The 14,308-nt window shown below is 34.1% G+C and overlaps 3 protein-coding genes across 6 annotated transcripts; 1 reads left to right on the forward strand and 2 right to left on the reverse strand.

Annotated features, from left to right (window-relative positions):
* Window positions 1–745: 745 nt before the first annotated feature.
* LOC107929711 (small RNA-binding protein 11, chloroplastic) lies at window positions 746–2,318 on the reverse strand. 2 transcript variants are annotated; one of them, XM_016861220.2, is made up of 5 exons: window positions 2,020–2,318; window positions 1,604–1,672; window positions 1,405–1,511; window positions 1,191–1,325; window positions 746–1,115 (listed from the first exon to the last, which is right to left on the reverse strand). In XM_016861220.2, exons 1-4 carry the CDS (start codon window positions 2,222–2,224, stop codon window positions 1,191–1,193), a joined length of 516 nt encoding a protein of 171 aa, XP_016716709.1. In that variant the 5' UTR covers window positions 2,225–2,318; the 3' UTR covers window positions 746–1,115. The 2 variants fall into 2 exon arrangements, with proteins under 2 accessions (XP_016716709.1, XP_040956729.1); XM_041100795.1 differs by lacking the exon at window positions 746–1,115 and having other exon boundaries at window positions 1,185–1,325; window positions 1,410–1,511.
* A 470-nt stretch (window positions 2,319–2,788) lies between these two features.
* On the reverse strand, window positions 2,789–7,295 carry LOC107929788 (mRNA-decapping enzyme-like protein). Of its 2 annotated transcripts, none has more exons than XM_016861295.2 (8): window positions 6,976–7,295; window positions 6,788–6,828; window positions 6,617–6,666; window positions 6,392–6,536; window positions 5,786–5,842; window positions 4,938–5,061; window positions 4,381–4,839; window positions 2,789–3,962 (listed from the first exon to the last, which is right to left on the reverse strand). In XM_016861295.2, exons 1-8 carry the CDS (start codon window positions 7,132–7,134, stop codon window positions 3,906–3,908), a joined length of 1,092 nt encoding a protein of 363 aa, XP_016716784.1. In that variant the 5' UTR covers window positions 7,135–7,295; the 3' UTR covers window positions 2,789–3,905. The 2 variants fall into 2 exon arrangements, with proteins under 2 accessions (XP_016716784.1, XP_040956728.1); XM_041100794.1 differs by having other exon boundaries at window positions 2,789–3,932; window positions 6,976–7,293.
* A 2,289-nt stretch (window positions 7,296–9,584) lies between these two features.
* Window positions 9,585–13,065, forward strand: LOC107929807 (vacuolar protein sorting-associated protein 55 homolog). Of its 2 annotated transcripts, none has more exons than XM_016861318.2 (5): window positions 9,585–10,034; window positions 10,134–10,185; window positions 12,209–12,248; window positions 12,339–12,423; window positions 12,605–13,065. In XM_016861318.2, the coding sequence occupies exons 2-5, from the start codon at window positions 10,153–10,155 to the stop codon at window positions 12,786–12,788; spliced, it is 342 nt and encodes a 113-aa protein (XP_016716807.1). In that variant the 5' UTR covers window positions 9,585–10,034; window positions 10,134–10,152; the 3' UTR covers window positions 12,789–13,065. The 2 variants fall into 2 exon arrangements, with proteins under 2 accessions (XP_016716807.1, XP_016716805.1); XM_016861316.2 differs by having other exon boundaries at window positions 9,585–9,749.
* Window positions 13,066–14,308: the final 1,243 nt, after the last annotated feature.

Here is a 14,308-nt window from a genome sequence, read left to right on the forward strand (position 1 = left end):
TAGCATGAATCCAGTCATTAAATATCCTACTCATTAAGCACAGGTGGTAGAATGATAAATGTCAATCACGACTATTGTTAGAGTCAACTTAAGAGAATGAAGAATTCATTAAATTAAAAAAGTGATGGATTAACGAGTGCTGAGAGGAACTCTTCCTTGTATTTCTTTCGAATATCAAGCAAGCCTGCCTACCTTATTAGACATGTTTTAGTGAGGCTATTCTCTTGATGAACTCTGAGGCTGAACTTTGCCAAGTTTTTCCTTTAATCATAAGATTTGATGGATCGACAGCAAGTGATATGACAAGGGTATAATAAAAATAGGTCCAAAGAAAGGTTGCCAAAATTTTGTTCAAGGTCTATAATCATATTTTAAAATGATAGCCACCAAAATGATAAAATTTTGTTTGAAAAAAAAGGGATTTTGCAAACCAAAACAGATAAGAGTATGCCCAATTGTGACCCCTAACTAGTTATTATCCACTTGAAGTACATAATAACGAAACTGGGATGTCCAAAACTGGGATTGTTGACACCAAGGATGGTCCAAAAGTGTTCGCATAAGGCCATCATCTATTGGCATCATCCGATTTAAAAACCGTGGCTACAGCTAATGCTTAGTTCCCTACTGCGATCCCAAATTAAATTGCATGCTACCTAAGCTTCATAGCTGCACAAGATTATTATGATGACAAAAAGCACCTTAACCAATCACTCAATGAAGAAAAAGATTTCACCAAGTTAAATGAAACAAAGCCATAAACTTGACATGCTAGTTATAAATTATATGCGTTCATATATCACACTGATGAAGTAATGGAGGTACAGCAATATAACATTAAACTAAGCTTGGTTAAAAGGAATGTAGTCTGTTGGATAAAGAGAAGCAAATCAACATGAATAATTTATAAGATACAAGACCATCTTCCTTAACTGTCCTTGCAAAGAGCTTTATGTATCTGCTGCTAAAACAAGCAATCATATCAAATATAAGAAAGCTAAATCAACCTACGTAACTTAGTCTGTGCTCTTTACTAGGTTTCTAGACCTTAAAACCTTAACTTCTATGACTTCTTGCTTCTATTGATGTGTAGTCCTCGGGGCTACTAGATAGATCTGAAATGATTAAAAGCCACCATTATCATTGTAGCAATGAATTTAAGATGTTTTGTATGTAGCATAAGATTGTACCTAATTCTCAGTGCCTGTGTCTTTGAAATGTAATTTATCTACTGGATCCGGAGGTCCTCTTGCAATAGGCATTCCACCTCCAATAGCAAGTTTGGGTTTAGCATAGTCCACAAAAATAACACGTCCATTCAAATCCTGTCAGTAATCACTAGGTTATTTCTGAAAACCACTGAGATCTCAGTATATAGGAAGATGAAGGAATGGACTTCAGTACCTTACCATTCATCTCAGCTATAGCTTTCTCAGCTTCATCTTCAGATGCATAAGTAACAAATCCAAAACCTTTTGATTTATCTGAAACCCTATCTGTTATAATTTTGGCTGGTAAAAGTAACCATGTTAGAACAAAGTTTAAGCATAAACCCGACCTTGAATCCTCAGACTATTGTTCAATAAATAACATCGAGACTAACCTTCCATAACTTGACCATACTGAGAAAATGCATCTAATAACCCATTCTCCGTGGTATAAAAGGACAGACCTGTTTAAAAAAGGAATTTACAAAGACTGTTACAAGTTTAAGCAAATATCTATTCAGTGTCAAGACTGGTAATGATACTAATGCAATCAGATGCTATAAACAGAGTAAGCATTTGGGTTTCAACTTATTTCGGCTAAAATCGTGTATTTTCAATTCAATTTCCAGTTTATAATTGAGATGAGCTGGAGCAGGAGGGAAACGTTTCCAAAGGAATATATACATCATTACTGAATATTGATCAAGCATTTGTATTTACAGGATAAGCTGAGGGTTCTGTACAAGAAAAATTGAAGGTAACATATAACACAAAAGGATAGAGAAGAGTAAATGAAAAGTAAGAAGGGTACCTCCAACGAAGAGCTTGGAGGCGATACCTCTGTGGGAAAGAAGAAAGGTTGGAGGAACAAGGAAAGATGGTTTTGGGGCTCCCTTAATAAGTCTTCTGAGTGCCGCCATGTCCACTACTGCCAAGGAACAAGCAAACTCAGTTCCTTCCTCTCGTATTATACATACCGAGAGATTTGGCAATTCTACGAACCTGTGTGTTCTCATTGGACGGGCTCAACCCTAACCACGTGGGCCTATTTAATTAATCTCCATTGCCCTAATACCATTTTACAATCTAAACACACTTCTGTACGTATGCATCCCTCACCCTATTCATCAAGTTGTTTTAAAATTCGTCATCCACTTATTTTTCTTTTCTTTAAAGAAAGAGTTCACGTTTCACAGAGTTTAATAATATAAAATCCTTGCCAAGCTCAACTTACACAAGAAGACCTAACCTCCATGGTCGTAAGCTTGATCCAAATTCCTTCCACCTTGTGTAATTCATGAGTAAGCTCTGTCATATTTATTTTAGTTAATTAGTTTTAGTTATTGAGTTAATTGTTCAGCTTAATGATCGAAAATCTTGGCATATTTATAACTTCAAAATAATTATTATTGAATCTATAAAATAGTCCCTGTTACAGAAATGTCTCCCCATGAACGTTCCATGCAGGGTGATTGATTCATAGTTTCATATCAAATGTATCAGCATGCAACAAGTTTACCAATTTCAAAGGGACGACACTAAAAAGAGCCTGCCCACGCACACACCCAATGACATAAAAATCAGGCAAAAATGGCGGTCCTGCTATATTTCTCAAGTGGCGAAACAGTAAATCATTTTGCATTGAAGTCACATTAGCAGAGCCTTTTGACAAACACTAGCATTGTCCTAAACATCCAAGAAGCTCGCATCATATTAAACAACATTTTAACTTCTATGAGGAAAAAAAAAAGGATTCAATTCCAACTATTACAATAGACCGAAGAAAAGATACAATGATGTTAAACCAAACTTCCAATGCTTCCAATAGTCTGAAAGAGCTCACACCAGCAACTTCTCATACTAGTTGGCACGACAGGAAGGTCATACTATAAACAGAATCAGTTTCACAATTACTTAGCAATCAAAGAAATCTGGCAACGGGATGTCCACTATCGCTTTAAAGACTAAACACCAAATTAATCCTCAAACTCTGCTTCAATGTCCACTGCACACCTCAGACTTATACTTTGTTGAATTAGGCATTCAATCTTCTATAACTGATTCGATCAGCTAAAACCTTTACGGGTTACGGTCCAATAAAATATGACAAAACATTGCCTGAAATCCTCAAACTGAAATCAATGTTGTAGTTGTTCACCTTAAATGATGAAACATAGCTGCTGCACTCCACCATCCCCCATATGATGCACGTCTCAAAAAGTGGAGAAAATGAACACTCTCCAGATATCAACGACAATGGGTCTCTCCCTCCTGAAAGCAAGCTCAACGGTGCAGAGAGGAAATGGTGATAAGGAAGAAAGCAAGGATTTATGTTGACATGGACGGAAGATGGTGGGCTGTTTGCTGGAGGAAATAAAGCTGATTTTTAATTTCTCTATCTTCTCTCAACCCTCAAAAATCAGTTCTTTTGGTGCATGTTAAAACTTTTAGGTTTATCTTCATCATGCAGGCCACAACCTTTTTGCCGCATCAGCAACCATGAGTCCATTTTAATTTATGCCAGCTCCAGTTATACAAACTACAATGCTAACGGGGTAGTGTTTCACACTATCATCCATTAACAATTAGGGTATAGATCGAATCAAGTGTCTAAGTTGAGATACCTGACCGAAGAAAATAAAAGTACATGGTGCACAGGGAACTTTGAAGTGAAGCTTTGAGGATGAGCTTTAGAGCTCATGAATGATGCACCTTTTGCAATGCCTGGTAGAACATGTCAATGAATTGATCATCCTAGCACAAGAAGGCAAGAATCAGTCAATAAGAAGAAGCATACACCAAATTAAGGGGGCCTCAAATTATGTATACATGTATGTGTCTTCACCAGGGATTTATTAGTGGCCTTCCAAGCATACCACATCAAGTTCAGTCTTGAAATCTTAGAAAGAGTACTTATCAATACTGTTCAACAGGTGCAAAGATATTCCCAGTTGGACAGTACTACTGGCTACATCTCCTTCTCACAGGCATTTGCATTAACTACTCATAATAATGATTTTTTTTTCCAATATTTATCTTCTTATTTTCTATTAAGAAATCAATCTTTTGGCTGAATTCTAATAAGTCGTCATAATCAAGCGACATGAGCTGCTATTAATTAACATCATAAGTTAAAAACAAGAACCAAGAGGCAGAAATTTTTTCTTAATACCTGAACAAGCACAAGAAGTGCATCACGGACTTTATCCCTGCTAATATGAGTTCCATCATGCAAAGTAGGAGGTGCACTAGGAGTAAGAGATGCAGGTGGAGTAGGTGGTGGAAAAGGTTGAAGCAGAGGAGTGCCATAAGGACGTTGCAGGTTGAGGGGTGGATGAAGAGCAGAAGCAGTTGGTGTTGATGAAGAGATAGGTGGCATCATCAATGAGGCTGATGATGAGGTAGGAGGAGCAAAAAAGGAAGAAGGCTTAATGAGATTGGTCACTCGGTTGCTGCTACTTACTGAATCGAGTGAAGGAGGAGCAGGAGGAAGGGACGGCACTGGTGGAGTTGGCACTGGAGCAGAGACGACAGCTGCTGCATGAGAAGATGGAGGGGTGGTTGAGATAGAATGGTAAGGCTGTATTGAATTTGTACCATTGGGAGCATTAGTTCCGAGATTCATAGCAGCCTGAAGTTAGTGAACAACATAAGTTTGAGAATAGATACATTGGATAAATATTAGGTCTTGAAAAGCCAAAAAAAAGATGATATCCGCTGTTGACATACACTAAAGAAGTTAACAAATGAAGAATCTTCAGGTGCATCAGTAGTAGGAGAGGCAGTTGCTGGCGGCTCCAAGGGGCCTTCTATTACAGACATGCTAGGAACTGCTTCTAGTTCCTCAAATTCACTGAATTATAGTGATAAATAAGCTTAGAAAACTCAGGCACCGTAAAAAGGCAAAAAAATTAAAGAAGTTACTACCAGCATATACTGGCAAAAAGGATTTTAAATTTGCCAAGGATCACAATCCAAATCACTAAATTCCAAGATAATCATTTATAATAAAACATGTAGATGCTTGTTCTCCAGCTAATCGTAAATTATAAATTTACCCACGGGACTTAGCATGTCTGGCAATTATTACCTATTGAGCTACATTTTGGTGCACCTCATAACCTGTAGATATGGGAGTTGAGGCTCATTGTTATAACAATAAACTTTTTACAAAGCTCACCTTACTCCCCTATTTAAGCATATAGTAGAATTCAGTTCTTAATTCCATCTATTCCCTATTCTCAGTTCATATTCTGCCCACTTGCTACCTTCTATGTCCTTCACCTTCCACAACATTTGGCATCCACAGTCCACCCTAGTCCTCCTCTCTACCGTCTTTACCTTAATCCTTTACTTGCAATTGCAAAACTACCTTACCTCATACACAGACGGACCCCTTATACATGCAAAACAGACAATTGACAAAAATGCCATATGGGCATCAAACAAGATAATATGAAGGGAAAAATACAGACATACACTCCACAACTGCAGGGGCAAATTAAACGGTTAAAAATATGTTCTATGACTTCATAAAAGCGATAACTTCCTTACGGATGCTTCATAAAAATCATTACCTTTTGCTTGCAGATACTTTTGGCTTTGCAGGAACTTTTGAATATGCATTAAGTATTCTGTGCAAAAGACAACAAATGAAATGTTACAATAAAACCACCCAAAGGAACAGACCCTTAACTTCACTTATTGAATTATAACTCACAAAACAGATTGATATAGATTTGTTTTGAATGATTTCAACATATATTCTTAAAATATGAAAGTTCCAATGTTGTTGTCAATGCCAGGAAACTTCTTTTTTATATATATAAATATCCCGATGCATACCAGTGACAAGTATATACTTGATAGTTTGATAGAGCTAAAAACACAACATTATTGGTTCAGCATTATAAAGTGCATTGACCTCACTTATCTAGAATCTTGTCACCAAATTTAGAATACTTAAAAATTCAATCAACCAGAACAGGAGGCAAATCAAAACCACACGTCAAAGGAATGTCTTTAGCTATTAAACCCTGCCTTAGGGTGAAAAATAATCATTAAGTAATGAAGAAAACACAACATATAAGATAATAAAAATATAAACTCCATATATGAATTCACTTGGGAAAATCATGCTCAAATTCAGCTAAATGGAAAAGAAGACAAGGAGGAAGCTCTACCTACTAAAGAGGTTAGCAACATCCTGACATTCACGAGAATTATAGAACCACATGCCGTTAACTTCTTGTGCTGCATTTCGATACAATAGGTAAGGGACTTGAACCTCATACTCGAAATCTCCCAGCAAATTCTCCACTAAATTATCTGTTTGTTAAAAGCAGATTCAATACCAAATCAAGGGGAAAAAAGGTCCATGCTAATTCATTTCAATTAAGAATTTCAACCTGTGTTACGCCGATTCATTACAATGAACTGGAACCGAGGTTGCGTATTCCTTAAAAACCAAGTACGTAATCATCAATCATTAATATAAACTAAATCAATTTCCAAGTTATTTACTTGTTTCTAACAAAGTTAATGCTGAAAAAATAACTCAAAAACATTGACTTATTTACCTCTTAACAACAAAGAGAGATCCTTCAACATCTTTTCGACTCTAATATAAAAACAAAAAAAAATTAAAAAAACAAAAAAGACAAAGGATCTAAAGCTAAAAGGGAAAAAAACTTGAAATTTCTAGACCAAACCAAACTTAAAAATTTAAGATTCCAAAGAGTTAAAAGAGAATTGCGAGAAAGCGAACCCATTGATTGCTGTCAATGTTGAATTCATAGAAGGTGACGTGAGCGGCAGTGATCAGAATTTCCTCTATGAAAGGATCTATTCGTTGGAGAACAGTGAGATTGAGCATCTTCGTGCTTTGTTGATCGATATTCGGCATCAATTTTCCATTCTGAGACATTCTCCGATTCGATTAATTTCAATCCCTAAACCCTAAATTCAATTTTTGGAGGTGTTGCAACGTAAACGATGAGATGAGTTACCCACGTCAAATCCTATCCCTATAAACACGGTAGTTGGCAATTTACTTTACTCATTCATGAATGACCAAAACAGCCTTTGACCTCTAGAATTTTACAAAAGAAAAGGGTAATAAAGATACAAGTCTAATCAAATAAATCGGTGAAAATCTACTAGGAGTCCCTGTACAACGACCGAAAATTCATCTTGGTCCCTCAATTAAAGAAACTCCAAAATCAGACACTAAAAAATTGTTCAAATCATCTCACCTAAATTAATTTATACTTAACTAGTTTGCCCATAATTTCGAGCCGGCCTATGAAAAAGAATCAATCATCCTACATTTCATATATTTTTGAATTATGATTAATAATAATTCAAGTTATTTTTAGAATAAATGAACATCTTATCAATAAGTTATTGATAACCGGTGGTGGTAGAGTGGTTAATGGTGTTATCTCGGTAAGTGGGTTCATCGAAAAGATTGAAATCATGATTTGTCGTCGTCATTAGATTTCTTATGCTTAATGAGGATGTAGATGTTGATGGATATCACTATTAGAATCTTCATGATGCAAATAAACAAAGAAAAAAAAGAAGGTATTTCAGATTAATTTTAAAGAGATTGTTGGCTTTAGTCAAAAGTAAAAAAAAAAATCAAGACAACAATCCATTAATATATTAATGAAATTTTTAACAACAGTGATCAATTTAAATAATTATTTTAATTAGAGTGATTAAATAACAAAAAAATTAATAACCAAAATAAAAATGACATTATTATAAAGTTACTTAAAAATCTAGTTTACCAAATTTTATCTTGTGGTTCCTCACCTTTGCCAACTTGAATAACCCTAACAATCAGATTTTTTATATAAGGGATTAGGCGTTCTCTTCTATTAGGGGATTTTGATTAGAAATCCTTCCTCTAGCTTTTCTGATTAATGCCCAAAAATTTTCATTAGATAAATTTCGATGAAGTTAACTCGGGGCTAAATCACTTAACTATGATATATTTTAAGTATATAGCTTATCTTTTAATTTTATAAAAAAAAGTATTTTAATTTTTTATCATTTTAAATTTATTATTAAATCACTTTAAAATGGATGGAATAATTAATATTTTTTAATAATGATATGTCAACATTTAATTAATCTTTTAATATTTTAAAATTTTATTTTTAAAAATGAAAAATTGTTACAATTATTTAAAAAGTATAAAAAATAAAAAATACATATTTTTAATATTTTAAAATTAAAGAATTGTTGACATATTATCTATGTGTCAATTCACATGCATACCTCATCAACAAAGTTAACAAAGGTAAACTTTTCTATCTATTTTGAGGTAATTTGACAAAAAATACAAATTTAAGGGTTAAAAGAGGTAAAAACTTAAATGAAAGACTAAAATAATTTTATTGTAAAGTTGGAGGGTCAAATAAATCATTATGCTTATATTTTATTCAATTTTTATTAACAATAATATTTTTTTAATTAAATTAGACAAATAGATGTGAAATGTGATAATACACTTCTTGTGGAAGCTCTTTTATCTGGTAGAGTCGCTAATAATAACTTGATATAATTGCGTCTAATTCATCAACTACTAACCCAGAATTGAAAAATTCGATTTCGTTATGTTCTTAGATCGTTGAATGAAACTGCAGGCCACATGATAAAATATGCTCTTATTGGAGTCTCAAGATTACTATACTATAAAGAGCCATCAAGTTCAATTCGTGATTTATTGCGAAAGGATAGGAATAATCTTTCAATAATTTAGTCTATGATTAATATTGTATTCGTGTAACGTTGTTGCTTCTAAAAAAAAATATTTATTGAAAGGGATGTTTCCGAAACCCAAAAAAAGATTATAGTGTGAGAAGGAAGTTAAACCAATATCATCTTCCTATACCTATTCGGCTATTCCTAGATCTCTTGTTTTTATTTTGATATTTATATATGTGTTTTGATACACACCAATACCATTACACTAAAATAGAAACTAAAACTACAGTTTTGGTATGAAATTAACTTTATTAATTTAAACAAATAAATATAAATGTTTTTTTAAATAAAAAGAAAGTTACAATACTAAAAAAACTTAAATCATAATTTAGCTCACATAGTTTCTTGTGTTGGCACCTTTTTTTTAATTTTTATAGTTAATTATTAATTTTGTTTCTAAAATTAAAAATTTGTTAATAAAAACATGAACCATTATATATTTTTATTAGATGTTAATTTTTTTAATAAAATAAGATAAAAATGATAGTCTAAATACTAAAATAAAACAAATTTAAATATCAAAGTAAAAGAAATTATATAGTTGAAGGGCCAAAAAAGTAAATAAGATAAAAAGGGATCCATGAGGTTTACTGTCGGAAAAATTCTAATATTAATCCGAACCCTTAATGAAAATTGTTGTCGTATTAGCATGTTCTGATTGCTTTTTCTTTAATCTTCCTTCCTTTCTCAATTTCGGTGAGCGAAGTTTCGATCGACAGCAACTCCAACTTTCCCTTCTGCCAAAAATGGCTATGACTATTGAAGGTAATCATCATCTCTCCTTTTTGTTTTCTATTTTTTCAGTTATACTCTTCGATTCATCCTTGTTGTAGGATGCTTGGGGTTTGACTGTGATCTTGTAATTCAATAAGGTTATGAAATGAAATTAGTTGTCGGACCTAGATCTTTCTTTAAAGAGAAGTCTTTCGTTCTTTTTTTTTTTTTGATCATTTGTTTTCAAATTATTTTTTGGGGCTAATTTCTTTTTCTTTTCTTTTTTCTGGTTCATCTGCGGTTTGGGTTTGTTGGATAACTGTTGTTAACGGCAGTGTAAGTTGTAATCTTTGTTGGTAATTCTGGGTTTTATGAAGTTATAAGCAAGTGGAATTTGTTTATTTATTATCTGTGTTTTATTTTCGAAATATGCAGGCTTGCTGGGCTCGCTTTTATGTTTTCAGCTAGTATACTGTTACAAATTCTGGTATGTTTTTCCTAATCTGATTCAGCTGTAAGCCATTAGTCATCAGTGGCACTGCCACTGAATTATTGTAAATATTTTCTGAATAAATATTAATGTTTATATTATAGTTTGCAAGTTAGAATGCGTTGCCATCAACACTGTGATCGGGTCTTGTTTTACATTTTCCTTGTGATAGAAGCAATGCTAGTCTTCGGATATGTAGTTAGCTAAATGTTTATTGAAGCATTTTACCTATATTTCTGTTTATGACTATAATGCAATTAACCAATCACAACACAAAATTTTCTAGGTTCCACCATAAAACCATTGTTCCACATTATACGTTGTTGGACCTTACACAATTGATGTGATTGGTTTTTTGCGTTGCGGTAACTGTAGATTATGTGCACCTTACACATAACTTAATCCTACTTCAAATCATGGTATTATGTGCTTCATATCTTGAGAAGATGGAATGTAAATTCTCTATTGTATTAGAGGACTTGATATGTTAGTATTTAGGAGTGGTGATGTCTTGTTTCTGAAAGGAGATTTTTCTTTTGAAAAGAAAGTCCTTTTAAGGTTGCACCAGATTGAATTGACATCAGATGTGAGGAAAAAGATACAGCTTTTGGATAGCATTTTATTTGCTAACTCTTGTGAATAAAGGGAGGGTTACTGGATTTGACAAATGTAGGTTAATTAAACTCTATTAGGCTGTCTAAATACATCTAGTAGCTCTCTGGAAGAGGTTTAGTTAAGTTCCTGATCCGTCTGAGGTTTAATTAGCTTATGGGTTTGTTGAGGGAGAACTGGCTCCTCTGGGAGAAGTCTTGTCTTTGAAGTGTCGTCCTCTGGGCAGCCGTTCGGACCATCAACAATCAAAGGTATAGTCCCTGTGTCGGGGTTTTGTCCTCGGCCTCCGCGGAGAGTCGTGTACCGGTTCACGGAGAGGGGCGCCTTGATCGGTGAAGATCAGTACCTGCAAGACTCGGGATAGGTAGTATTGGGCGTGTGAATAATTATGGAGGCACCTAGGCATACTGTAGCTCGAATCACCAATCTTGGCCTTCCCTCTCCGTGAACCGTAAATGGCTCTCCAACCATCCTGACTTGGTATTTATATTGGTTCAACTGTCTAGTAAGCTCAATGGTCTTAAACTTGTCTTTATTGATGATATGGACTATTCGAGTGAAATCAAACTCCTGAATTTTTTGGAGGCTTGTACAATCATGCTGTCTTGCTTTGTGCAAAGATGGAATTTATGGACCTAGTGGGGTGCTTCTTTTACCTGATGTAGAATGGGTTTACTGTTCAACCATGCCGCCTGTCTCTAGGCTGCACATAGCAACTTTATCCGCCGAAACATCTGATATATATCAATATGCTACTGTGTGATTAGTGTGGGTACATTTATCAAAAAGATATGTTGTGGTCGCCTCTTAAATTCGAGTCGTACTGAGCTACTCGGCACTGGCCAATATGCCTTTAGCTTTTTCAGAAAACGTACATTATTTTTATATTTCTTATCTTAATTTTGAAGGACTTTGAGTGAGTCTTGCCTTGTGTTTGTTTGGTGTAACAATAAAAGGGTTCAATGATACTTGCTAATAGCCCAAATCTCTTCAAGATGAGCTTGATTGTATTTAAGGTATTTTTGATGTCCTTTGAGGGCATTGAAGTGACTAATACATGATTTAATTGGCACTCCTGAGTTTGATTTGCTTTCTGGTACCCCTACTAGTTCAGCCTCAGGTAGGCATGTTTTGTGTAGGGGTTGGTTTGGAGGCAGCAGTTTTTTTTCCGTTATAAAGGATTTGCCATATTAATCTGATATTAATGATTTTTCCCTTAATAAAATGAGCTTTCGATGAAGAAGTTGCTGACAATGTTCATCTATCTATTGACTGATCCAACCGTGTTAAGAGCTTAAAGCATTTGTTTCTGAATTCCTTTCTTGTACATTCACTTTAATTTTGAGCACATCAGCTCCCGATAATCCATCACTAATATCAATGAAGTGTTTTTTAATTTCCATGTCAGGCTTGTGCATTATATAACAACTGGTGGCCGATGCTTTCAGGTGAGATAGTTTATTAGAAGTTGGTCATGCCACTTAATAAACCAGGTTACCTTTTAATGATTGATAATAAGAAACTACTATTATTCACAGCTCTCATGTATGTCCTGGTGCCAATGCCTTGTTTATTCTTTGGAGGTGGATCAACTCAGTTTCTAACCAGTCGGGATGGTGGGGGGTGAGTAGAATTCTTATAAATATAAGCTTTTAAAACCTCTTATATATTTTTCCCATTATGCCTTTATCATAAAAAATCATTGGTTGTTTTGGGAGTGTGGTGTTCAAACTCTTGATAAAAATAGTTCCTCAGTTTATCACCTTGTTGTCTTGTTCACTTTATTTATTTAACTTCATTGCAGATGGATAGATGCTGCCAAATTTCTTACAGGGGCATCTGCTGTTGGGAGCTTTGCAATTCCCATTATTCTCAGGCATGCTCACATGATTTCAACCGGTGCAATGTTCATCGAATTTACATCATTCATCATATTCGTTTGCACAGTCTTGTGTTTTCACCGTGCTAGCCTTGAAGACGACTGGTGATAGATGCCCTCCCGGAAATTTTCACCTACACTTATGTATGTCATTCACCTAGATCTCTGATAGTTTGTTTACTTCTCCATTTGCAAAGGAAATGAAACAGGAACTTTTCCCTTTTTAAAGCCCTTAGTGTATATTTTTAAACAACTGTTGGCTTTATTTCTTCTTGTTTTTCTCCTTGTATTATGAGTTGCCTTCCTCATTTTGACAATGGAATAATTGGTGCTAGACAAGTACTTATCAATCTGATCCATCAATCCAATGGGTTGATTACAAACAATGAATGCGTTTCTTTCAGTTCTGAGAACCTGAAGTTTCTTGACCTGTTGTAAATAGATTTTTTAAAAATTTTCTTTTAGTTAATTTTACAACTGGTTAAATATAAAGTTCTTATTTGGTCTAATTTTCCTTTCAGTCCTTGTATTTTTTACATATATGAAATTTAATCTTATTTTTAATTTTAAGATTTTGGAATCCATTTGATAACGATGATAAAGAATTTTACAACCCAAGGTTTAGAATCAGAAATCGTACAATCTCAAATTTAATATTGTTATTTCTTTTATTTGATATTCCAAGTGTGTAATATCATGTGAGGAGTTTTTTTTATTTTAAATTTTTTTTTGATAATATTATAAATTAGACTTTAATTTTTAAATCAAAACATAGGAATTAATTTCTTACCATGTGCAATCTCTATACTAAAAAAGTTGCACCAAATAACCTTTGCCGTTTTTGCCAAGTGTTTGGGAAGGATATAGTTCATGCTTGCAGAGATTGTGCAAGCATCTTTGGAATCTGGGAAAGGGTGGATATAAGCTGGCCAACTTCACACTCGACTACAAACATTTCATATTGGATTACTTATTTCAGTTTCTGATTTAGAAGAATGCATCCTTATTACCAGAGTTTTATGGGCAGCATGGTTTATTTAAGAACAAAGTACATGAGTTACATGCATTTGTTACATCTTACCTGTTGGAGCTGAAATTGATTTCTGATTCAAGGATTTCTTCGGCGCAACTCCGACAAGTTTATTGGAATCCCCTACTGGCGAACACCACAAAAATCAATCTTGATGCAGGTTTTAAAATATCTATAAATAAGACCAGTGCAAGTGTGTTTATCGTAAACCAAAACTGAGAGGTGATGGGTACGTGTGTCACGTCCTGCGCATAGAGGCTCATGACTAAGCATGCATCATCGATTCAAGTTGTTCTTATGGGTTATATAGGCTTACTTTGGCCAAACAGGACTGGACTAATATTTTGAAAGTTTTATAAGAGTAGTGGCAGAGCTATAATTTTTTTTTTGGTTAAAATAAAATCCTTCTTAATTTTTTTGCTCAACTAAAACACTTTTACAATTTATTTAGGGTTTTATTCTTCAAAAATTTTAAGTATGTTCTTTACAACAAAAAGAAGATGGCAAACTAAGACTGAACCTCTAGTAGGTGTATGTTTGCAAATTGAAGCTCTAAATAGATATTACAATAAGCTCTCAATAATATGTACAAAAGAAAT

Source organism: Gossypium hirsutum, chromosome D09, assembly GCF_007990345.1.
Source record: "Gossypium hirsutum isolate 1008001.06 chromosome D09, Gossypium_hirsutum_v2.1, whole genome shotgun sequence".
Taxonomy (NCBI): Eukaryota; Viridiplantae; Streptophyta; class Magnoliopsida; order Malvales; family Malvaceae; genus Gossypium; species Gossypium hirsutum.